The 25,460-nt window shown below is 43.6% G+C and overlaps 1 protein-coding gene across 7 annotated transcripts in view; it reads left to right on the top strand.

The window, feature by feature from the left end:
• Cacna1e (calcium voltage-gated channel subunit alpha1 E) overlaps positions 1 to 25,460 on the top strand; it is a 473,485-nt gene that overhangs the window by 425,930 nt on the left and 22,095 nt on the right. For 5 of the 7 annotated variants that reach the window (XM_052737228.1, XM_052737227.1, XM_052737225.1 and 2 more), the window contains 8 exons: positions 127 to 237; positions 4,161 to 4,244; positions 4,983 to 5,108; positions 8,688 to 8,753; positions 13,011 to 13,102; positions 13,686 to 13,851; positions 18,425 to 18,552; positions 23,423 to 23,519. In XM_052737228.1, coding sequence (XP_052593188.1) covers positions 127 to 237; positions 4,161 to 4,244; positions 4,983 to 5,108; positions 8,688 to 8,753; positions 13,011 to 13,102; positions 13,686 to 13,851; positions 18,425 to 18,552; positions 23,423 to 23,519 — 870 coding nt within the window. Of the gene's footprint in view, positions 1 to 126; positions 238 to 4,160; positions 4,245 to 4,982; positions 5,109 to 8,687; positions 8,754 to 13,010; positions 13,103 to 13,685; positions 13,852 to 18,424; positions 18,553 to 21,516; positions 21,614 to 23,422; positions 23,520 to 25,460 lie in introns of all 7 variants that reach the window. The other 2 variants (XM_052737226.1, XM_052737231.1) reach the window with 1 other exon arrangement.

The following is a 25,460-nucleotide window of genomic DNA, read 5'->3' as shown; positions in this document are numbered from 1 at the left end:
ATGCACTTAAGTATTCCATTAGGGCAAGTTGAGAGATGACTAGACCTGGCATGTGTATCCCACCATATACACATAGTTCTTAAGGCTTTGACTCTATTGTTCTTTTTTTCTTCTTCTTCCTGGCAGTACTATTCTGCTCCTTGTACCTATGAACTCGCCCTAAAGTACCTGAACATTGCCTTCACCATGGTGTTTTCCCTGGAATGTGTCCTAAAGGTCATCGCTTTTGGCTTCCTGGTATGTCTGTTCAAGCATCAGGATTCTCTTCCTTTGGGATACATGGAGGTTACTGCTGTTCAAGAATGGTTCACCTACTTGTGCATTTAATAGGGAGCTCAGTTTACTCAATAAATAGGCTGCCATGTGAGTAGAATAGGAAAAAAGGCAAAGGGAGCCACATCCTCATCTCCATACCCATCTAACCACCAGCCCTGGTCCTACTGAATTCTGTCAACAGTAGGGTGGCCATCACTGGATTTTATTAGAACTACAATTGATTTGATATATAAAGAAAGAAAACACAGATTAGATTTATACAACTTGAATGATTATGAATTTTATGATTTGAATGGGAAAATCTTTCATAGACTCAAACACAGCAAATAGTAGATTTTTACCTATTAGCCTTTCTGCCCACTAAGTAGCATGAAGAGTAACTTCTGCCAATTAAAACAAATGTTTATGATTTACATTTACAATGTCCAGTTACCTTTAGGGGGTGTGGGGTGTGGGGAAGATTCCAGATTTGGATTTGAGAGAGATTGCAATGAATTATTCCTGGCATGATCTCTTTTTACTTCTCCTCAAGTAGTAATTACAATTGTTTGGCAAATTCTTGTATCTGTTCTCAAGAATGTTAACAAACCTGGCCTTTGCATCTGTGTCCTATAGACACAGTCCGTCCCTCCCTCTCCTCCTGCTTGCTTCAGGGTTTGCTGTGAGCTCAGTGGGGTGCAGATGAGCCCACTTGGCAGCTGTCCCACACTTATTTAGGGTGTGAACTACTCTTTCAAGTTCAAGTGTATCCCAGACTGGACCGCTTTCCTAGCAAGAAGGGAAAACTTTGCTGCAAATTGAAATAAGTGCTCCTGGTAGCAGCTGTTAGCAGGACGCTGGGCTGGGCTTGATAATTGTCAGTGTTGATTGTAGGGGTTGTTCCAGTCTTCTGGTTCTCTATACAACCATTCATTTGATTATTTGGGGTGGAGAGAGTTGAGGGGAACCCATTGCAGTGGCTGCATTGTGGAGTTCTTGACTCCCTTTTGAGTGTTTTGAGACTCAAGGAAATAAAAAGGTAAAAAGAAACTTCTACCACACAAAGATGCCTTTATAAAGCAGTCTAGACCAAGTGGAGTGAAGTGAAAGAGAGGGGAAGCCGGCACCACCACAGGGGAAGCTTCTCTATGAGTCTTGGTGTTGACATCGTCTGTGACTTAAGCCCCAATTATGTGTCTAATTGTAGTGAATGCTGAATACATACTTACAGGCTTAGCTAGAGGATTCGGCCTCAAGCCCTGCCTCCTTCCCACCCTCATTCCTGTGTTTCATTCAAGGCCTGGAGTCATTCACACCAGAAAAGGCACCATTACATCGATTTGGCATCCCCAACATGTACTGTTTGGTCAGATCTCATTAACTCTGAAAAAGGCATAGTAGATATTGTCATTGGCATTGTGGCAATTATCATTTTAAAAGAAAAAATTGAAGTTCATAAAATGTGGTTTCTTTTCAAGGTTACACAAGAAAACGTAGAATTAGAAAGTGGGTGGGAATAAAATGGAAAGAAAAGGAGAAATAAGTAACATACATTGTGCTACCCAGTAAATATCCACCCGGTGCTTTACACATTCATTTGTCTATGTAACGTCTGTATTGGATAGGCTCATTTATTTTTCTTCTTTTATAGATGAACTACAACTCAGGAAAGATTAATATTTTACTTAGAGTTAGTGAAAGACAGATCCAGGAGTCAAATCCTGGTCTATCTGACCCCAGAGTTCAGAATAACCTACTAGTTTATTCAGTGGCCAGAATACATTTCAAAATCCCCAGCAGAAACCTGAAAGTGAGGGTAATCGATGTCTGCATAATATATTCTCATATATTGCTAAATGATGGGATGCTTTCTGAGAAACATATTTATCTTACTTTCTTTTCCTATTGATGTATACAATATACTCAGACAAAGGCAACTTAAGAGAGAAATGGATTATTCTGGATCACAGTTCAAGGGTACAGTCCATGTGTACAGAAAGTCAATGTGCGGGAGCTTGAAGCCATTGGTCACATTACATCCACAATCAGGAAGCAGATCACTTTCTACAGTAACAGGATCCCACCCAGGGTGGGTCTTTCCACTCAATAACACAGCCAAGATAATCCCTCAAGCATGCTCAGAAGTCCATCACCCAGGTGATTCTAGATTCTGTCAAGTTAACACTAACATTGTTAATCATAACATTGTTAGGCAATCTTGTCATTTTGTGACTATCATAGTATGTATTTACAAACTATAATAGCTACATCACCAGGCAGTAGAATATTATGAGACTCCATTGTGTATATGTTCTGTCATTAGTAGAAACATTATGAGGCCCTTGACTGAACTGTGTTGTATCCTATTAAGTTGATATTTTTCACTTAGAGAAAGCCCTTAATATCTTCTCTTTGGCTTTCTGTAATTTTTCATTTAATATTTTAATTGTAAGTAACTAAAATCATGGGAAATGAAACTACAGACAAAATGGAAGAGTAATGTACCTCATGCCAGTAAGGCATCCTCAATTGGAACTCAAGGCTTCTAGTCCTCTGAAACCTAGATCTATGAACTAAGAATTAGGAAACTCATCTTAGGATGGGAAATAGGAACACCTTGAAAGTTGGGGGCTTTAGAGATCCCACTGGGCTCCCTCGTTGATGAGCTAAGTGCCCCTCTGGAAAGTGAATTGTTGACAAAGTTGAGCGCATCTGCTTTTCTTTATACTCTAGGGTACATGTGACTTTGGAATCAGATCTCCCTAAACCTCAGTTTTCTCATATAGAAAACAAGGATAACAATAGCTTAAAGTCTTAAATATGTGGTGCTCATTAAACATAACCTCTCTCTGCACAATCCTTTATCTGCGGTGTATCTTCACTCTTTCGGCCAATCCCACTATTCAGTACTATATGAACATGGGACATTTGGTACTGCCTAACTTTCAGACCCGTAAGAGAAACAAATAAATTGAAAGAATATCAAGGGTCTGGAACAGATGCTAAAGATAAGTGATGGTTATTATGAGGGTAGGAAGCGGGGCACTTTGGTAGTACTCCAGAACTCTTATGGTACCTGATGCCCAGTGGCAAGCCAAGTGGCCAATCTGGAGATGTGGGTGTCCTGTTTTAAAGAATGTAGTCCCAGTTCTGTGCTATCTGAGTTTGGATGGACACATCGTGCATTCTGAAGCAAGTGTTGTCATCTAGTTGGTGGACTTTCTGGGTCTTTTATATCCCATTTATAGTATTCAATCAATCTCCTAATTTCATGACTACTCCCCTGCTTTTTTTAAAAACTTAATTACATCTCCTCACAAGGTGTAACAGAGCAGAAAAGGAGTGGGGTGGGGTGGACGATGGAGTCTATTCATCCTACTGTCAATCAGTTGTTCTGAAAAGACTCAGTGGATATTTGGGGCATGTGTGTATCCTCTAGTCCCATAGAGCCTCTTGAAGCAATAAAAATAATTTAGAAGTTTAAAGTTGTATGATACTTAAGGTTTAATGGGTGTGTATTTATCCCAAATTCCCTGAGGTGTATACATTATAAATGCAAAGCTTTTTATTTGTTGATCAAACTCAGTAGCATGGTTGAAAAATAAATGTTTTCTAATTTCAAAAAAAAAAAATCTTTCTTATGGGATTTTTTTAAGTGACAGTTTCAAAAACATAGTCTTCAAATAGTCATGGAACTGTTTTTAAAATGAGGATTTCCCAAATTAGTAAAGGAGAAACAGAATTCCGGGTTAGAATCAGGAAACTGAGCCCAAAGTTAGAATGAACTTATGCATGAATCGACAAGTTTTAATTTCCAAGTGACAGAGTTATGTAACAGAAGATGTCTTTTCTTTCTTTTTCTTCTTCCATTGTCTGATGTTCATGTGACTGAATGCACTTGGCAGAACTATTTCCGCGACACCTGGAACATCTTTGACTTCATCACTGTGATTGGCAGTATCACAGAAATCATCCTGACAGACAGCAAGGTGAACGGCTCACAAGGTCCCCCCCATATTTAAGCTGGATCCTGGAGTAGCATTAAAAAAATCCTCTCCATATACACCCCATTTATAACTCACCCAGTCAAACATGTCCCTTTGTCTTGGGAATCCACTTCCTCCTCCTGAGCATCAGCCGAAGAATGCAAACTTTGGGGTGGTAGGTCTCATGGAAGGCTTAGTTAAATTTGCATGACTCAAACAGCAGACGTGGAATGGGATAAATGGAATGGAGGCTCTTAGAAGAAGGTAGTATGCAGTATTTAGCTAAATTCCACAAAGAATAACATGGTTGTCTTTAACCTCACAGTTGTTAGACCTGAAATGTTTCTCTAAATTAGTTTATCCTAGAGAACTTGTAGGGAACTTTATTGTAATTACTGAATACCAGAATGCCATTGTGTGCTAGGGGATGACTAGCCCTGCTCCTTTAGCAGCTAAGTGCAGACTTCAGTGCATTTGGTACAGATTGGGGAAGCCAGTTTTCCTCTCCTGTGCGCCAGGGTACTCCCTGTACCCATCTACCTAGGAATGGAAGGGCTGGGTTAGGAGGCTTAGAGAGACACTCACTGGGTGCCCCTCAACTGGAGTTCAGTTAACCACAAAAGACAGAGACTGTCGTCTATTTTGTGATCTGAGTAAGGAATAAATGGGAAAATACCAGGGCTTAGATCTTCCTAAATGAGCATATTGTCACTAATTACATGTTTCCTTTTGGTCCACCAGCTGGTGAACACCAGTGGCTTCAATATGAGCTTTCTGAAGCTCTTCCGAGCTGCGCGCCTCATAAAGCTTCTGCGTCAGGGCTACACCATTCGCATTTTGCTGTGGACCTTCGTGCAGTCCTTTAAGGTAAAAGGCTCCCTGAGGGTGGACTACCACCAGACACCACAACAACAGCATCCTCACCCAGGTTCCTTCCCCTATTGGAAGAAGTTTATAAACTTGAAACTTATTAGAAACATAAATACAATAGTTCTTATATAACATAGGCTGGCTGGATAGTGCTCAATTCATATCTACATTATAGAATCTTATCCTAAAAACTACCATATCACTTTGACTTTGTAGCTTGGGCCTTTTCTGTCAATACTGAAACAAGGACATGCTTTATGAGATGTGTGCCATCCTTGCGTCTTCTAGATTGCCCTGAGCAACCCTGTCCATAATAGACTCGGCCTATGTGACCCTTCAGTGACCCAAGCCAGCATAACTGCCCAATCCTGGACTCCAACCTCTAGAATTATGAGCCAAAACAAGCCTCTCCTTACTTCAAAAGTTTAATCAGTAAAGATATGCCATCATGACTTTGTCTCGGGCCTTATCCAGAATAGATAATCAATGTGTGCTTTAATGTATGAAGAGATGGGCACATGTTTTCAGTCTTTAATATTAATAAAAATGTAAGTATAAAAATTTACTATTATGGAGGTAACATTAGTTTTACATGTTTTTGAAGATGAACTCATTGGTTTTACTGGGGATGTGGGTATTCTATGTTCTGTTTGGGGTCTAGAACTTTCCGTGTAACTCAGCTGGTTTCAAACATGCAATCCTCCAGACTGTGCACACTGAGTTCTTGGATTCAAGGAATGGGGCATCACACTCAAAAAAGCAAAAGAAAACAAAAACATAGAGTTGGCCTCCTATTGTCAGATGTCTTCAGTGTTTTCAGGGACTTGTCAGTGTTTTCATTTCATGGGAAAGTGTTTCAGAGAACTTTCTCAACTGGCATCTCCTGAATGTATGGTACTCTACAATATATTCTTTTTAAATATTCTCATGGGATTATGCATAGGTCTAGGTACATAGAGGTTAGTTAAAAGTCGGCGCCTGACAATAATTTCAATGGTAGCAATAGTAAAGGAAGGTGTTCAAGTATACTTACATTTCTTTGAACACTACCCCAAAGACATCTAATGTGTGCTATTTGTTAGTCTAAGGCCTGGGTGCATTTCTTTTCTTGTAAACAAAGTTTTTCAATTAATGTATTAAAAATAAATTTGATAAACATTAAATGACTCAAGGATGACAAACTATCAATTCACCAAATTGTCTTCCTTCTTTTAACTAATTATATATTTAATTAAAGAGTACAGGGCAGTAAAACCATGATATGTTATCACTTGGAAAGGGAGTTTGTCCCATATCCTCCTTATTGATTGACTTCTTTACAAGAATTGTTGGAGTTGAGATGAAAGACTGGTTATAGGATGTTCAGTCTCCAAGGTATAGCCTTGGCTTTTCTACCCCATCAAGAGCCAATTGTTTGGCAGGATTATTCCCACAGAGGCCTCACCTCAGTGAACTCTAGTTTTCCAGAGTTAGATGACAGGGGAGAAATTCAAAACCTTAAGAATTTGCCCTCTGAGTCTCAGGTGAGTTCATATTTAGAATTAGAAAGACAGACTGCTTTGGAAGCTGTTTTTATTATTTTATTTTATTTTATTTTAAGAGGACTGCCCATCAAGCTTCACTTGTTAGTGCATCTAAGAACTATGTGTCATCCTGTCATGTGTTCCCAGTCACCGAGTCTCTGTGACACTGTGTCCTATTGAAGTGAAAGGAAGTGTCAAAGACTGATGGCCAAATGGTTGTCATATTCAATGAGTACTGCAGAGAAAGGAAGACACATGAATCTGAACCCCTGTCATGCTGTATTACAGATGGGCGTTTCCTCTTCAGGACAGTTCCGGGACATAGTACAAAAGCAGATTGCTTAAGAATAAATTTTTAGAGCCGGGTGGCGGTGGCACATGAGGCAGAGCCAGGTGGAGCTCTCTGAGTTCAAGGCCAGCCTGGTCTATAGAGTGAGATCCAGGACAGGCACCAAAAACTACACAGAGAAAAACCTTGTCTCAACCCCCCACTCCCCCCCAAAAAAAAACCCACTTGAGCAAATACAAAGCAGAGAGAAGCTCAATGTAAACACTACCATTGCCTTTGCCTACTCTGAGCCAGCCCTGAACTCCATCCAGTTCTGTCTCAGGACCCTGCTCAGAATTTCATCCTTCTCTTATTTTGCGTTAGGATGTATGTTGAGATGGCCCTGAGTTGAAAAGCACATATTTCTCTTGCAGAGGACCCAGGTTTCATTCCTAACAACCACATGGGGTAGCTCACAACTACCTTAACTCCAGTTCCAGGGGATCCAACATCCTCCAGCCTTCACTGGCACCTGCATACATAATGGTGCATATAAACTTATATGGGCACACGTACATACACATAAATAAAAATAACAAACAATATTCTTTTAAAAGAAGTGAGAACAGATGGACTCTTTGGTTTTTCTCTCTAAAGCTGGGAGTAGGAAGATAATCCAGGACTGGAGGCTTTGGGTGGAGAAGGCAGAAGACGACCAGGCCAAATGGGGAGAAGAGGGCAGCCCTCCAGGCCCCGGCCCTTTATGCCAATCCTCATGGAAATGCAGGCACTCCTTTCCTTAGATCTTGGGACTCAGCACTTTGTGGCAGAGAGGTCTCCGCATCAGCTTTCAGTTGCATTTTAATTTTTCTCTATTCAAGTTGTAAATAGTCCCTCTTGGGGCTCTTCATTTTGTTAGCTCTGTTGATAAGCTCTGCCCTGCTCCAGTCTTCTGAAAGCCTCTGGCTGGTCTCCTGAGACTTGTGGTGTGTACTCTCACGACAAGACAGAGACTCACGGTGGCACTGGCTCCAGGGGGCTTACTGAGCGGTAAAGGAAGGGGAATTTCATGCCAGTACTGGGATCACCGCACAAGTATATTGGCCAGTCCTATGCCCTGTGTCTGCCCCTGCTTTAGAATATCTGGGGCAAGTCCTTGCTTTCGACTCCCAGATTGAAATGCTATAATCCTAAAGTGGCAGTAAGGATACACAATATGGATTTTTAATTTTTTTTGTCATGTGGCTTCATTACAGTTTCATAATGGCTCTTAGCAGGCTTTGGGGGAATTTATATGAAATATAATAAAATATTGAAAGGATTAAACACTAGAAAATGGTATTTCATCAGAAGATAAAAGATGCTTTTAGGGATGGATATGTTATCCATATAACAAGGGACCCTGGTTATTTAACTTGGTCTCCAAATTCCCCACTGTGAGTTCTGCATTAGGTGTAGGAATGGGAGGGACCCATACTGAGACCTTGAAGCCCAAACCAAGTTCTTCCTACTTAATTTGGGTCACAGTTGCTAGGATTACTATTCTTCTGCATGTCTAGTGAAATGTCTCTCAAGCCCAGGAAGTTTCGCTCTTTTTGGAGATTAGGGGCACATACCTGTCAGAAAACTTGGGCTTATTTATAAAAAGGAAGACTACTCCAAACAGAACAGCCCTAAGGAGCAGCGCCAGTCCTGATTGAAATAGCCTTGAGATAAGAGTTCCAGCTTCTGCACTACAGGAGCGGTGGTCTCCTGATTAATTACGGTCTCCTGCTTCCCTTGCAGGCTCTCCCCTATGTCTGCCTTCTGATTGCCATGCTTTTCTTCATCTATGCCATCATTGGGATGCAGGTGAGTGAGCACACCAGTGCCCTGGTGGGGCAGCAGCTGCCTAGATGGTCTCTGGCATCTCTGGCAGGGTTGCAGATGATTCGTACTGTTCTGCTTGACTAAGGGGCCTCTCTGAGGCCTTGTGGCACTATGACCTTGGGAACTGCACATGGGCCATGGTCCCCTAGGTACTCAGGATGCTCTGCTCTGGGATTTTCCCATCATGCTGCTGATTTAGGAGTAGCTTGGCTTCTGTGGCTACTGTAGAACAAAAGCAAAATGACACCATTGTTTTCCAAGAGAGGGATTCCCCATTGCAACTAAAGCAAGGCTTACTTGTTTCTCAGGATCTCTGTTATTTGGACTTGACCCAAACGAAGGGTAGATGGTTGTTCCTCCTGTCAGCGATAACATCAAATTCATCCATGTTAAGTTTAACTGTCTGAGGTCTATGCATCAAGACCTACCACTGACCATTCTAGGGAGCCCCAAGAGCCACATTCCAAGCGATTCCTATTATACAGGGCCATGCAACTTGCTGGGCAGTTCCCTGGGCTACTCACATCCTCTCCGGTTTCAGAACCTGATAGCAGATCAGGTTCCCACCTGGATATTTGTGCAGATAGCTCGAGGTTCTCTGAGCCCCAAGAAACCAAATGTTCTTTCTGAGGACAAGAGTCATTTGGGGTGGATGAAATGCTTCTATAAAAAAATGAGCATGTACCCCCTTAATGTATCTGATGGAGTATACAGGTTGTTTATCTAAGGCAGGCTTCCTTTCATGACTAAATCCGCCCCCCCCCCTCCCAACTTCAGCTGATGGTCTTCTGCAGCCAGGCAGCTTGGATGCTTTCTCAGTGCTTTCTGACACCTGGAGCCACTGCCTCAGTTTCCCGGCTTCCTGGTCAGCAGCCTTGCTTAGATTCTTTCTAAAAGACCTCTTCTTTCTGTTCCTCTCAGCTGCCTTCTTGTTCTCCTTCTCCCTCTAACTCTGTGACCGGGGAGTATTGGTCTTCAAAACCACAGTAGGATGTCCAGCATCAAAATATGTCAGGCTGGCCGGGCGGTGGTGGCACACACCTTTAATCCTAGCACTCGGGAGGCAGAGCCAGGCGGATCTCTGTGAGTTCGAGGCCAGCCTGGGCTACCAAGTGAGTTCCAGGAAAGGCGCAAAGCTACACAGAGAAACCCTGTCTTGAAAAACCAAAAAAAAAAAAAAAAAAAAAAAAAAAAAAAATATTTCAGGCCTGCTTGAGAGGCTGTGGTTTTTCCTTCTCCAAGGATCTTTCAGTAGAGATTAAAATGATGACAGTAACATTAGAAACAGAAGTTTAATGCTCACTTGGTAACTTCAAGACCCTAACAACTCCCTCTAAACTTTGTCCTAGAATTTATGTTTTCTCAAATCAAAACTGGAAAGTTGGTTTAATTAAATTGTGTATGCCTACATTTCTGTATGAAAAAACAGCCCTGACCCCTTTCATCTTCAAGCAATATGATAGAATCTTCAATTTTACTGCTGAGACCCACACTGGTGCTGATGATGCTGCTCATCATTTACTTCAATTATTTGGTATGCCAGACAATGTTCTTAATGTATGCCTATATGCAAACATACATACAGAGAAAAGGGCAAGGTATATGATCAGCATAGTCAGGAATGATAGCATTTCATTGTCTCCACTGATGTTTTAGCATGGTCAAGTAGCCTTTAACCTTGTTCATATTCTCAGATAATTAGCCAAAGAGCTGATATTGAAACCCAGTTGTGCTCCCATACAGCCCATGTTCTTAACTCTGTGACAAGCAAATGCAAGTACTTCTTTAACTTTTCAGTGGGAGCTGGGAACTGTTCAGTTATAAACCGTGATAGCCACCATAACTCTAATGTTATCATGTTTAGCCCTCTTTCTAAAATTTCACAACACTATTTCCACAGAGGCATGAACATCATTGCCACTGTTGACTTGCTTTAGCTGGCTGTTCCTAGCCTGGTCCATTACAGAGACCCCATGCTATGCTCAAAGCATAGACATACCTGAGTGTGTTACTAGAGAGACCATATCCAATGTTGTCATCACAAAACGGAGAGCCCTACACAAACAGAGGGGCAAACGGGTAGGAGCAAGGTCACAGATAGACCTAAATAGCAACCAGCTCTGTCTATAAGACAAACAACTATTCTGGACTTTCAAAGTCTTCTCAGAAGACATTATTGCAGAACAAAGGAGTGATTTGTCACTTATGGGAAGGAATTTATGGCCACAGGTTGTTAGAAGTGAGGCTGTGGCCTCAGCTCTGTAGCTGTCCAGCTGTGTGAACTTGGGTAAGTTACTAAATTCCCCTGGGCCATAATTCCCTTACTCATAGTAGAATAGTGAGTTAAACATAAGCCGAGCCTTCTAGTTCTGTGATTACAAGTGGAAATGGATGTCAGCCCGTTCTGTCCTGCAACTTTCAGAAGAGGCCCTTCTTTCTTTTTCATGGTCTTTGTTAAAGGAGATATAGGTGATAAAAGCTGGGAGGATGTAAAAAAAAATGTACAAAGAAATTTTAAGATGCACAACTTCCATAATAAATATTTGGGGCTTGAAAATTACCTCAGGAAATATTCAGAGTAGCTGTGCTTTCTTTGACAATTACTATGTACAAAATCACAGTGCATTCTCCAACTACGTTGTAGAGTATTTGAGAAAAGTCACAGCCAGGACAATTAATGCTGCTTCCATGAGAGTCACAGGGTATAAAAGCCCTGTGAACTAGGAATGTGTGATAGCCTGGGCACAAATGCTAGATTCCTAGCTAAAGGAATGAAAAGAAAAGGAAACTTGCTGGTTAAGGATATACAACCTGAAGTATCCAGGACGAAGGAGATTTGGCTGCTTCTGTGGGATTTTCAGTTCTGTGTCTCTCGAGGAGCCCCTCTATTTCTTATCTGCTCTTTCTATTCTTCCCTCTGCTGCCTGGCTCGCCACCTCCGTTCTCCCTGAAGACAAGTAGTATTTGGGTTTTGAAAAAACAGCACCGAGAACAAATTCCCAAAGCAGGTGTCAGTGGGAGTTGCTTGAGCAAAATAGCTGGGGGCAGAGATTGTTCCTCAATTGCACATTCTCAAAACTGTTAGGGGAAAATGTGTTCCATTTAGCATACATCGAATAAACCGAAGCATGCCAAATGCAGGCTGTAAATCATCTCAGATGGCTGGGAAAGTGACCCTTGGAGTAGTCAGTTGTACCAGCACCGACTTGGATCAGTCCTGACCTCTGAGGCACAGGTGGAAGAAGAGTATGCACCCTTCTCAGTGGAGCATCTTGGAGTCATCTGAGTTTATCACTGTGTTGGATAAAGATTGCTGAGTGTTGCCTCTTTTTGTATGAATGTCAGTGACCAAAGTCCAGCAACACATTAGCAGCGTTCTCTCTGTAGGCAGACTACCTGTTTCTTTCTTTCTTTCTTCCCCCACTCCCTCCTTTTATTTTTCTTTCTTTCTGGAACTCTGAACTGAATCTAGGACCTCAAGAATATAAGTTAGGGCTATATCTCCCACCCTTCTTTTTCACGTGTCCAATTATCATTCATTTATCCTACTACCTGGACCTTGCTTTTAGCTTACACTTAAGTGCTCTCTTTTGGTGAGATTTGTGTCAGTTGGATGGTGTTTGTGTGGGTGCAGATGTATGTGTGTTCATTTCCACTGGCTGTAGATTAATATAACAAACTTCTGAGACTTGGATATTTAAATAAAAACAGACCTAAAGAACATACAGTTGTACCCCTAGGATCTGATCTGCTTGCATATTGAAAGATAGCTTCTTCTCAAACCATAACTGACTTCCTTGACAAATACAGATATTCCCTTCATGAATATCAGAGATGGGAAAAGAGGCGTGGCTCTTTCTCTGTCCTTTTGTTGTAGAGCAATGTCTTTGGTAGATGGCATGGGTACCATAGAACTAAAAAGCACCTACAACTTAGGCATAGGAGAACCTGTGTTTCAGTAGAATGACTTTAAAAGATTTGCATTCTATATACTGCTTGGACATTGCTAGCATTAGTCCCCTTTGCAGAGCTGGAGCAGTGGGGAAGGTAATTAGTCTCCATATTAGGCCAAGAACATGGTGTCTGCCAGCTCTCTCACTCTGCGTTATCTGTTTCAGAGACCGCCATCAAGAAGTCGTCCATGTAGCTTTACCTACCTTGCCTGTGTATCTAATGGCTATGTGCTGGACATGTGACACAGCTCAATACAGCTCATTGATTTCTGTTATCTCCCCCAAGGTATTTGGAAACATAAAATTAGATGAGGAGAGTCACATCAACCGGCACAACAACTTCCGCAGTTTCTTCGGGTCCCTCATGCTGCTCTTCAGGTATCGGGATGAACAATTGTTCAAGCTGAAGAGCTCGTGGTCTTTGTGGGGAGAAACACCGGAGGGAAGAAGTTGATTGGCCTCTTGGTCTCTTAATTCTGCTTTGCTGATCCTATTAGGATAGGTAGTGGAAGGAGACCACGCCTTAACTGCTTTCTCCGTGGTTTAGAAAGTTTCATCAATAACTTTAACTCCATAGTTAATTTGTGCATTTCAACTTGTCCTCCAGGATTCTGGGAGGGGAGATGAATGTTCTGATGGGAACAATTTAAGACCTGGAACCTTGAGTGACTGCGATAATGTGGAGTCTTGGGATTCTACCACTATCTCACTATTATCAGATTAGTCCCTCAGCAGATGGACAAGTGGGTTTGGGGAGTGGGGGGAGAACAAGACGGGGGCCTTGTTGGCATTCTTCATCTCTATATGGAAAACACTAAAAGTGCCCCAAAGGGTTAAGAAGGAAGCCCATAGGTCCTTATGTGTGAAAGGATGGGACAGAACATGAAGACTTCTAACAAATATGGTTTTTTTTTTTTTTTTTTTTGTGTGTGTGTGTGTGTGTGTGTGTGTGTCTGCTCAGGAGTGCCACGGGGGAGGCTTGGCAGGAGATAATGCTGTCGTGTCTCGGCGAGAAGGGCTGTGAGCCTGATACCACTGCACCCTCGGGGCAGAACGAGAATGAGCGTTGTGGCACTGACCTGGCCTACGTTTACTTTGTCTCCTTCATCTTCTTCTGCTCCTTCCTGGTGAGCAACCGTGTGTCCTCATTTGAGGTGGGCCTGGTACTCCTGATAAATAGGGGGAGGGTTCCTACAGTGTCTGGGAATGTTCTCCTCTGCCTCTCTCTCTTCCCTCCTTTGTTCCTGCTCCCTCACATACACACTCCCACACTCCAAGCTGTAGAAGAATTAGATTATTGCCCTTGGGGTCAAGGTGCCCCTCAGGATCCTTGGTGGGGGGACTCATTGGTTGAGGTCTTTGCTGCTTCAAGGGGACAATCCTTGTGTGACAAGATGAGTACTTGAATTTAGGAACACAGCACCAAGCTTCATGTCAACTGTGGGGTTACTGGGGTAACTCCTGATTTTTTTTTGTGCCTTGTGTAGTTTATTTAATAACGAAGGCTTATGTCTATTTGGGGGACTTTGTTTTTAACTGTTTATGGACCAGTACCTTGAAAATAGCTTATAGGGTTAATAATAGGCAAATGATGATCACATACAGTATAATTGATATGATTCTCTCCTGACTGTGGTACCATTGAATTGGATGGCAGCTGGCAAGCTTTATGGTGTGAAAACACGATTACTTTGGGTGTTAGTGAATATTGAGTAGTATATGTAGAACATTCCCACTTAGGGAAGTGGTGAGAGACCTGAAATGCCCTCTTAGTTCCTTCTTTTAGAGAAAGCATCCAGCAATGTCTTCCCTGCTCATCCGATCAGCAGTGATGTATAGAATAAATACATAAGGTGGCACCAGAGCAATAGAAGTGTTACCGTGGTCCTTCTGGCCTCCCTGATGTCCCTCAGCTCAACTTCACTGCACATGCCACTGGCTGCACAAAGCAATCAAAAACCAAAACAATGCTGCTGCTCAGAAGTGGTCAATTCCATGGCTATACGTTGGAAAGTAACTTAACGGTCTCATGTCCAGGCATTTCTGTCTTTAATACAATCTGACAGTTCAGCTTGCCAGTGTCAGCAAGGAGCCTGCGGATAACCTGTTATGCCTAGCACATAGGTAATGTAGGGAGTGAACTAACTGGAGGCTTGGGGAACCCCCTTTTTGGTTCTGGTTTTGTTGCCATATAACCTTGGCAAAGGCATTTCCCCTTTGAAATCTTGATAGGGCTGGAGAGATGGCTCAGTGGGTAATGACCTTTGCTGTGCAAGCATGAGAATCTGAGATAGGATTCCCAGAGCCCATGTAAAAAGCTGAGTATGGCTGCACAGGCACCTATAACCCCGGTGCTATGTAAGGAGCAGACAGAAGGATCATTAGGGCTTACTGGCCACCAGCCTAGCTCCAGGTTCAGTAAGAAACCCTGTCTCAAGGGAATAAGACAAGATAGAGCAAGGCACTCAGGATCCTGCTCTGGCCTCCTTATGTGTCTCATCCATGCAGTCACACAAACACATGATATACACATGCATACACACACAACTCAGTTGACAGCAGTAGTATATGGAGTGAGATAATACATATATTTTAATATACTTCTTTTCTGTGGGTATAAAACATTTTTCAATGAAAAAGAACATGGAACTGTTTACAAATCTGAAAGTGCAATGTATAATGAAAAAACTGAAAGGAACCTTAAGTTTATGCATTCACATCTTTAACCCATTTTTATCACAGTACTTAGAACTGTTAGCAAGACACAGTCTATTTGTGGCTTCCAGTAAATAAGAAATCAGCATACAGGGCATTAACAATTATAAAGACAAACTGGAAACAGAAAGAGGAACACATAGACCTCTCAATTTTATCTTATATAGTTTAAGTGTTTGATGATAAATATTTAAAAAGAAACCAGAGATAAAACTGGAAAATTAATTGGAGGCTGTAATGGTACTTTTCGAATTTTGAGATGGAAGGTGCTACATAATTCACATTAATGTTATTTTTAATGAGGCTATATTCAGTGTGAGATGATCTGCCTTCAAGTCTCAGCCCTACATAAGACTGACTTTGTGACCTTGGGCAAGTCATGCACTCCTCATCTCAAACCAACCACTCAACAGAGATTTCTGATGCCCTTTGATGAGCCAGGCCATGTGGTGGGCGCTAAGAGTGCAGTTATGAATCAGAAACATTTATTTTTCTCAAAGAGCTGATGGTAATTAAAATTTCCTCACAAAGAGTTAGAGCGAGCCTGAAAACAAACAAGAGTTGTTAATGCACACAGCACACTGTTAAAGGTTATGAATATGAAGCAATAGCAATGTTAATAGTTATTATGAACACTAATAATAAGTGCCTGGAAGGAGTGTGAAAAATGTGGAGATGCACAGAAAACAGTTACAATCCGGAAAGTGGTTGGATGAAGTCACTGTGGTAGAGAGGCCTGCCTTGGGTTCAGCAGTATGAAACAGCAATTTTCAAACAACAGCATCTTAACCAGGAGGGATGTTGCTTGCATGGCAGTGAAGTCTAGAGGAAGCTGTCTTGCTTATTCTGATGGCCTGACACTGCCTCATTCCTCTAGCATCTAAGGAATGTCCTTTGCCCTAATGCCAAGAGAAGACAAGTCACCCTCTAGTCACCTATCTTTACCGTGGCTATTAGGATATGCCCAGCCCTCTCCATGCTGCAAAGATGAGTGCACTTGTATTCCTCCTGTAGATTTTTTCTGTATCCCGGATAACTTGCCTGCATATCTAGGAAGCCCATGAACCCAGCCACTAAACCTAGGAATCTATAACAGAGACTTCTATTTTCTCATTCCCACAACCAATTGTTGTATCAGGTAGCCCAGCTAGATGCAGCCTAAACAAAATGGGGTTTTATGGGTACTTACCACTGGGGTTTCCTGGGGCAAGGCAGGCTTAAGCAAGCCTTGATATGGGGCTCAGATGGTCTCACCAGGACAAATTTCATTTTTTTTTTTTTGCTTTCTCTACTCATAAATCTTTTCCCTGTATGAGCTTCTTCCTCAAATACCTCACATCTGATGGCTACCAGGCAGCTGTAGCATTAACTCTAGATACTGTATCTTCTCGTGTTGAAGAATAACAGAGAGAGAAGGTCATGACTTTGCCAATGCCCTTCATTGGCTTTTGCTGATTCTCCACTCATTGTGAGCTAAGGAAATACAGAATTCCATGACTGGGTAGAGCTTAGGTCACAGTATTGTGACTGTATCCCCATTGGACTACAGTACCAGGCAAAGGCCTGTACTAGGAATAATACAATCAGTGGCACCCTAGGAACACAACAGAACTGATGACTCTGGTCAATTCTTGTCTTTATTACTGTTCTTGTGAATGGCTTGGCCCAGGAATACAAAATTCTCACCCTGGTCCCCCACCTACCTCCTACACCAAGGTTATTTCTAAAGACAAATATCTCTTGGTATCTCTTCTGTTTAACCACCATGAGTAGTTTCTGCTTCTTACAGAATAGTCCAGATTACAGATCAGCAGACTCTGTAGCCCATGGGTCAATCTAATTTGCCACCTGGTTTTGTATGGTCTATGAACTATGATTTTTTACATTCTTAAATGAGGGAGAGACAAACAAAAGATGGATAATATTTTCATGGCATATGGAAATTATGTGAAATTCAAATTCCCAAATCATAAACAAAGCTTCCTTGGAACGCAGCTATGCTTGTTGATATTTCTAGTATCTGTGGCTGTTTGGGTGTTGAAATACCAGAGCCGAACAGCTCTAACAGCATACAAGAATGTCTAGCTAGTTAGCTGGTCCTGGTTTAAACTGTAGCATGGTGACATGATGCTTTTGTGATCTGGCACTTGGCCCAGGACGTTCTACTCTCCATACAGACCCCTAGAATGTCCCGACTCCTACATCTGTCTGTGTACATTCGTGCTGGCTCCTCTGCCTCTCCGTGCTTGTGTGATCTGGCAAACAGGACCTGCTTCATCACCCTTCAGTGCAAGAATCAAATGACTTCTCCATGTTGTTTAGCTACCAAGAATGGCCTTTGTACACTGTTCTGTCTCTCCTGTCACTTGCATGTGCTGCTTCCATGGCCGTGATGATTTGCAACTTTTTTCTGTTTCCCATATATCACTGTCCTTTCTAGACACTATTTAACTCTTTAAGAGTATTCCTATAACAAGGTCTAGTGAAGGCCTGCTGTGTTTTAAGATGTATCTCTGGACTAGCGCTCTGTAATCTCATATCCCCAGCACCCGAGTCAGTGTGTTTGGCCCACACTGGGTACACAGAAAAGATTAGCTAAACAAGCAGAGAGGACAACCGACCCATGAACAACTAGCTTCACCTGTTCTTTGTTTCTAGGGCTCTCACAGTACTTTTAGGCCCTTTTTGTGAAGCAACACGAGGGATGGAAGCTGGAGAAGGAATGTTGTTATCTGGCCTTGACTTTCTAGAGCCTTTAAGAATGCTGAAACCACTATTCCCTCTGCTTCCACAAGAACAATTAAATAAACCAAACAGGCAATAAAAGTGAATGGAGTATTGTGTGCAAATGAGAAGCGGCATAGAAAAATGAACCCATGATGCCCATACCATGAAATGTGCAGAGTGAATAACGAAAATGAGTCGCATTCAGCAAGCTCTCTGGGCTTTATCTGGTTTCCCCTAACCCTTCTCCTTGCCCTTCAGATGCTTAACCTGTTCGTGGCTGTCATCATGGACAACTTCGAGTACCTGACTCGAGATTCCTCTATCCTCGGGCCTCACCACTTGGATGAATTTGTCCGTGTCTGGGCAGAATATGACAGAGCAGCATGGTATGTAAACCTCTTGGCCACCTAGAGACCAGGGGCTTCTGGATTGGAGTCACTCAAATACTTGCCTGTTAGGAAAGGGAAGGAAACACTTCTTGGTTGTAGCTCATGGGAGAGGCACTGGTATCAGGCCAGTCACCAAAGTCTTTTTCTTCCTGGGCTTCCTGTACCCCTGCTTTCCTTCTGTGGCAGGCTGTATCCTTGTTTGCCAATCTCATTATACCCTAGATTGACTTCACAACCAGGGGAACTTCCAACCTCCTCCTTCTCTTGCTATGAGTCACCAGGGAATAAGATAGGGGGTTTTGGGTCCACGGGACATATCTGGCAACCGTGGTTAATGCTATTAGTGTTTTTCCTCCTCATTCCTCTCAGCAGATACAGTTGAATCAAACTCTGATATTACATTTCAAACAAGTGGTCCTTCCAAATGTTACCCTCTACACTTGTGGGGTTCTATCACATGGAACTTAGTTCAATGGCAGGAGCTGGTAGGACTGGCTTCTTTGCTGTCTTTCACTGTCCAGTAGTTCTGATGTGATATGACATCTAGACTTTAGAGCCGGGGTCAGCAAATTGCCACCTAACCACTAAGTTTGGCTCACTGCTTTTACCAATAAGGTTTTATAGAGCTACAGTTACAGCCATTCGTTTTATCTACCATCTATGGCTGTTCTTGCACCATAGGGAATAATTGTAAGAAAGGTGGTATGATCCTCCAGCTCAAAATATTTACTATTAAAATATTGTCAAAAATCTCACTGTTAAAAAAGTCTTCTGACCCCTGCTTCAGAAACAAAGACAGTGTTTCAGCCTTTGCTGTTGAGGGGAGGAAGGCATTCTATGAATGAAGAGCTTTGCTGGCCCAGGTCAACTTAGCTTCTGAGTCTCCACTCACCATTCTATCCATTCTGGTCCCCCTCTGAATATACTCCAAGAAATGCCATCCTTCACAGGAGTGGACCATGTTGCTTCCACCTGACACTCCCTTCATAATGTGAGACTCTTCCCCAAATCTACCAACCTGTGAAGCTGCTAAACCTGGGTTAACTTTTCTCGAGGTGGATGGGTGAATTAGAGTTCCTTTCCCCTTTGTAACCATGGGCCAGGGCACAGAGTTATGTGAATCCCTTCCTGTTACAGTGGTTAAGCAATAGACTTTCCTTACTGAACTCAATGTCCAGCAAAGGTTTTTAGTAGACAACCGGCAGTGTCTTGGAGGACAATGACGTTAGGCCTGAATTTTAGCTGCTCTCTCACTTTGGACAAGTCATGTAACCAACCATCTATTGAGTGGTGGTAATGATACCTACCTAGCCTGAGTGTGTTTGTGAGCATGTTATTATGTCATGCACACTACTGTTAGGGTAACTGACAAAATGGTATGTGAATGCAACTTGGAAATAAGGAGACTCACCATCTGTAAAGCATGGAGGGCCTAGTCACCTGCCTGACTGAAGAGAAACTATCTGCTACCAAAGGAGGGCATTGCTCATCTGGCCTCACTCGGGTATCCCTAGCACCTGGAACCTCAGCTTCCTTTGGTTTCATGCTATCTGTGGATCCAAATGCCAAGTGTGTTAAAGATGCTCTGCTTCGTTTCAGTTGCTGAGAAGAAGCTTCCATGGGACAAATTGTAAGACTTGGTCACATGAGCTGAACAAAAAGACAGAGGGGAATAAACCCCTTCTGTCATTTTGAATGTCTAGAGAATTAAGACTTGTTCTGGTTATAATTTAATTGGCTTCCTTGTTAGAATAAGTTTGTTGAGAAGAAACCAACAAAAGTACATGAGTGAGGGTCTTCAGAAGAAAAACTGGCAACAGGTTGTAGAGGACATTAGCTATGGTTACTCATGAGCCCTCTACTTACTATTCTAAGAAACAAAAATAGACACATGACTATCTTCCATCCCTTTAAAGGGTGAGAGATTGGGGTGTACTGATGAGCTACAATCTGGAAGAATTCAGGAGAAATCAGCCCCAAGTTAGGAAAAGGCTAGAAAGGGTGAAGTTGGAGAAAACAATTTTGATATGGCTGCCCAAAAGGATGCTCAGATGATGTGCTCATAGTTTCTATGTGAAACCCTGACTGGTCCAGGTTGCAACTTCAGACCCCACCATGGCTTCCTTGTTCTGGTCCCTGACAGAGAAGATGTTTTAACCACTGGAAATTAATCCTGTGTCAATTTTGCCCTTTCCATGAGAAGCCAGAAGTCTCAAGAAGGCTCTTGGAAGACAAGGTTATCAAAAAAAGGGTCACAGTGTTCCTGGAATTCTGAAGGCTCAAACTGGATCTTGAATGGTGGGAACGGAGCTGCAGGGGAACGTTTCTAGGGCTTCCTCCCACATTGCTTTGTGGACATGGATCCCAGCAGGCTCCTGTGGAATGGAGCAGAGTTTACCCAAGCTGAACTCAGGATAATCTATTGCACAGTTCCAAAGCCTTTTCAAATTCTCTCATGGAAATGCTGTTTCTTGCTAATGAGCCTAGTGGGAAATTTGTCTCTCTCAGTCTACAGAAAGATGCTGATTGTTCCTGACAGGTGGTCCTGAGTAACTGACTATAATCAGTATGGGTGTGAAAGCAAAGAGTTCTGTAAGTCCACATGTCAGCAACCTGACATCTGCTCTGGACTGTGGTCAGAAACACACTGTCTTTTTGCTCTTAGAAGTCTAGCTAGAGCTGGAGCTACTCAGGCCAGATGTGAGCCACATAGGTAGTTCTGGGCACTGTAGGCATTAGGTAGTTCCTTTTGAATAGTAGATGGATTCTGATGTCCCGAGAAAATGGGAACAGTAGTTTGGCAAGGTGGTGGTTCTCTGGGGCTTAATGTTCTAGTCTAATTCTGTCCAACACCAACCAACCGCTCATACCTCTTTTGGGCAGTCCCTGCAGGGAGAAGCCATCATTCCATCCCCAGCCTTCTCTGAGTATCTTATTAACCCACCTGTGCTTTCTTTACAGCGGCAGGATCCCGTATAAGGATATGTACAAATTAGTGCGGGTGATCTCGCCGCCTCTGGGCCTGGGAGAGAACTGCCCCTACAGGGTGGCTTGCAAGGTTTGCCTCCCAGTCCTCAGCCATGACCTGCAGTGGGATGCAGCATCTAACCCTCTCTGCCCTCTGCTCCACCACCACTGCGCCACATGAGGGAACCTTCATGTTGCTTTCCTTTGAGTTTAAAGAGGCCCAAACCCTCCCAGAACCAGCAGCTGCTATGTAGGAAGGAAGGGCTCAGTTTATGGTGAAGGCAGAAGAGAGTTAAAGACAATACAAAGGCCACTGTGGGTTTTTTTTGTTTCACACATGTACACTGGCGCAAGAGAACATGCACGCGCGCGTGCACCCACACACACATACATACGCAGGTTTACCATGGCCTGTACCTCTTATTGAAGGACCTCTCCCTTCTCCCAAATGCAGAAATTCTTTAAGTCAAGCAGAGTTCTGGTTTCCCTTCACTGGAGCTTCGTTTTCATTAAACCACACGAGTCAAAGTGTGAGTCCAGTCATCCTTACCCTTACCATCCCTCACAGATCCTGAGTGCTTTTTCCAGGGTCGGCAATAAAAGCTATAAGACAGAGGGGAAGAAGCAACAGAGAAATGGGGCCATGGGTGAAAGTAGTTTAAAAAGCATGAATTTGAGGGCCATTAGAGAATTTCACAGCACGGAGTTTAAAATGACCTTCACAGACACTGAATGACCTTGAACAGGTTATTTGCCATAGGTTTCTGCCAGACACACTTGGAAAGGGTCTGCCATAATTGTCAAGTCACTACTTGTTGGCTAGGCCAACAAGTGCAGAGATACAAGTTTGAACTCTGCCATACCCTGGATACTCAGTATCCTAGCCACTCTACCAAGACCCCTGCTTCAGGTGCTATGAGAGGAAAGCCAAGCCCTGCCCAGGCAGCGGAAGAAGACACAGGCTCAGGAAGGATGTCTGCCTGGGTGATGGATGGAGCTGATTTGGGATGGTGACGCTGATCCTGAACTCAGGAGGCTGAACAGCTGCCTCTGCTGAGACTCTTTAAACTCCGCCCCTAGTGAAACCTGCAGCCGCATGTGGGAGAGCTGGGGAGGGTAGCATGGCATGCAAGATGATGCTCTTCCTCCTCCTGGTTTTGTTCCTTCTGTCCCCAGCATGCCATCAACCCTGGTGCATGCTGGGGAATAAAGAGCACTCTTGTTCACGGAGCCAGGTGGAAGCAACGGAGCCGACTTTCTGACCAGCCACCCCAGCCCACCACTTTCAACGCAAGCCGCCGCCTCCCGCTGCACACACACCACAGAGGGGGGATACACGACGTTCTGCCTGTGGGTTCAGGGCAGGGGACAGGCCTGACTTCTGGGCCAGCATCCCAGCCCCAGTAGGGGCCAGAAATTCCCACCCACGGCTGGAGCACCGTCTATCCGGTTTATACCGCTCATGCACAGCCCTGGGAATTGAAGACATGTCTGTGTTGCTTTGGGGGTAGAGGCAGTGAACTAGAAAGTCAGCACAGCAGGAACCAAGGAGGAGAAAGTGAGCCCCACCCCGACCCCTGTCAGCACCTTCTGACAGTGTCAGAGGGACCAGAGGTTGTGACTTAGCGTTCCCGGGTCTGTGTGGGGCGTGATATAAATCTGCACCAGGATGGAGTCACTTGTATGATTTGCCTTGATTAACAGGTTTCCTGTTCTTTTCCTGTTTGTCCATTTTGTTTTGTTTTTCTTCTGTTTCCTGTATTAATTTGTTTTGGCTCTCTGGGAATGCTGTTCCTCTCTCCTACCTATCTGCATCCTTCCCTCCAACCACTTTCTCCTTTCCCCGCCTCCCCTCCTGCCCTGCCCATCTCCTACCCCTACTTACCACCCCCATGAGCAGTGGCCGCATCCATTACACTGAGATGTATGAAATGCTGACTCTCATGTCACCACCGCTAGGCCTCGGCAAGAGATGTCCCTCCAAAGTGGCCTATAAGGTAGACAACCCCTTCCTTTGTTCTGGGCTAGAGACCAACAGGAAATGGGATGCAGTTGTGGGGAGGACAGAAGACGGGAGGAAGCTGGGGTTGGGGAGGTGGTGATGGGAATCAAGGATTACAGTCAGGAAGGTTCATGAAGATGGAGTCATACAGGATCCAAGAGTGATCCTAGCGCTGTTCACCCTGGACCGTTTACTGTGTTACTGTGTTGCTACACGTGCGTGGCTTCTTGTGAGTGGGCTACTAGAAAGGCCCTGCTAAGTGGTGTGTTTCCTTTCAAAGGAGGCAGAGTGGTGGCCAGGAAATAGTTGGATGGGCAAGAAGGAAACATATCAAAAGAGCCAGTAAAGCTTACTGAGAAAGGGATAGCTTCACTCATAAATTAGGAAGATAATGGAGCAATCCCCGAGGATTGTTCCACAAGACAGTTTTAGAAGGAACCCTCCTAACAAATGTCTTCCCCCTGTACAATGGCATAGCTTCCTTCTAGAGACGAACACAGAAGAGGAATATGTCTTCAGTTCATGACTAACAGGAATGCAGCTTCCTTACCCCATTGGCCAGCTACCTAGTGTCTTGAGGAGGGCACTGATGGGCACAGGATGTGTTCAGTATTAACTATGCCTTCTTAGCACACCCAAGTGTTGAGTAGATTCCTTGTGGTCATAGGGCAGCAGCATCCACTGAGAGTCATTAGAATGCTCATAGATGAAGAAAACTCCTGGCCCCAAAGCTATCACTAATAGTTACTGTTAACTCCCTTGTGGTGTCTAGACTGGCCAAGAACTCTGGAGCTTTTTCATTCACCTAAGCATACATCATAGTAATGTTGCCACTTCCACAGAAGTAGGAGGGATGAGACTTCGGATACAAACAAGAAACAACCTTTACATTCTAACACACTGTGTCTGTGGAGTGGCTTTAGGCAAGATAATCTACCTGAGCATTAGAGAGCATGATCTGTGGATGACATGCTCTAATCACTACCAACCACTACCCCCAGGATGGTGATTCCACCACAGACTCTTCTGCGGCCCTCTCCAAATTGTATTTCTCTAGCGAACATCTCACTGGAACGTAGTCCTTAGGAACATCCCCTCCACCCCCAGTGCGTAGCTCCTTGTACACAGCACAGGGAATGGCATCTTTTTTGGATAACCTTAAGTACCACACCTTAAGTGGGGAATGAATTTGACTTTCCGGGATGAGGCTTGATAGAATGAATCGGGAGGAGAGTTTTACAGAATTCTAAAAGCAAGATACTCTCTGAGAAGTGGATTTGGCCATGTCAGTTGGATCCCTTCCTCTGGGTGAGGGAAACAGGGCCTGCCCACTCTGCTCGTGCCTGTACCCTTCTCTCACTGTCTGCCCTGCTCTCCTCATCCTCCTCCTCCTAGAGCCTGTTTGCACTCTCGCCCTGCCCATCCTGCTCCTCCTCATCCCTCGGATAAGTTGGATTTCTTGCATGTTCAGTCATGTGCTGGCAAATTCCATCTTTTAAAGACTCAAAAAGGGGGCACCAGGATACATCTTTCAAGTGAGATAAGCAAGGCCAATTCTCTCCCTATCTGTCCACTGAGTTTGGGGGTGTTCGTGGGACACGAAGAAATGCAGAGCACCCCTGGAGCAGGGAGCGGAGCCACCTCCCAGAGCTGACTTCCTTCCCTGGGCCACTTCTTCAAGTCATTTCCCATCCCAATGGGAGGTATTCCTAGCACTACCCATGAGGACGGGTTCTACGGAATGATTAGGGAACCCCCTTTCCTTGGAATTTGGCATCATTCCCTGGATAAAATGGCAGTGAATGTGCTTTCAGTGAGAAGTAGGGAGGGGGCAGGGAATCCTTGCCCTTCTTTTTTGTCTGTGCACTTGACCTCTGCACCTTCCTTCCTTTCCTTCCTTTTAAACCAAGGTGTCTTTCAATATATTTGTTTTTGC

This window comes from Peromyscus californicus, unplaced genomic scaffold (assembly GCF_007827085.1).
Source record: "Peromyscus californicus insignis strain IS unplaced genomic scaffold, ASM782708v3 Scaffold_14__1_contigs__length_90479793_seg_2, whole genome shotgun sequence".
NCBI lineage: Eukaryota > Metazoa > Chordata > Mammalia > Rodentia > Cricetidae > Peromyscus > Peromyscus californicus.
The sequence above is the reverse complement of the archived record's forward strand: the minus strand, read 5'-3'. Positions and strand labels throughout refer to the sequence as shown.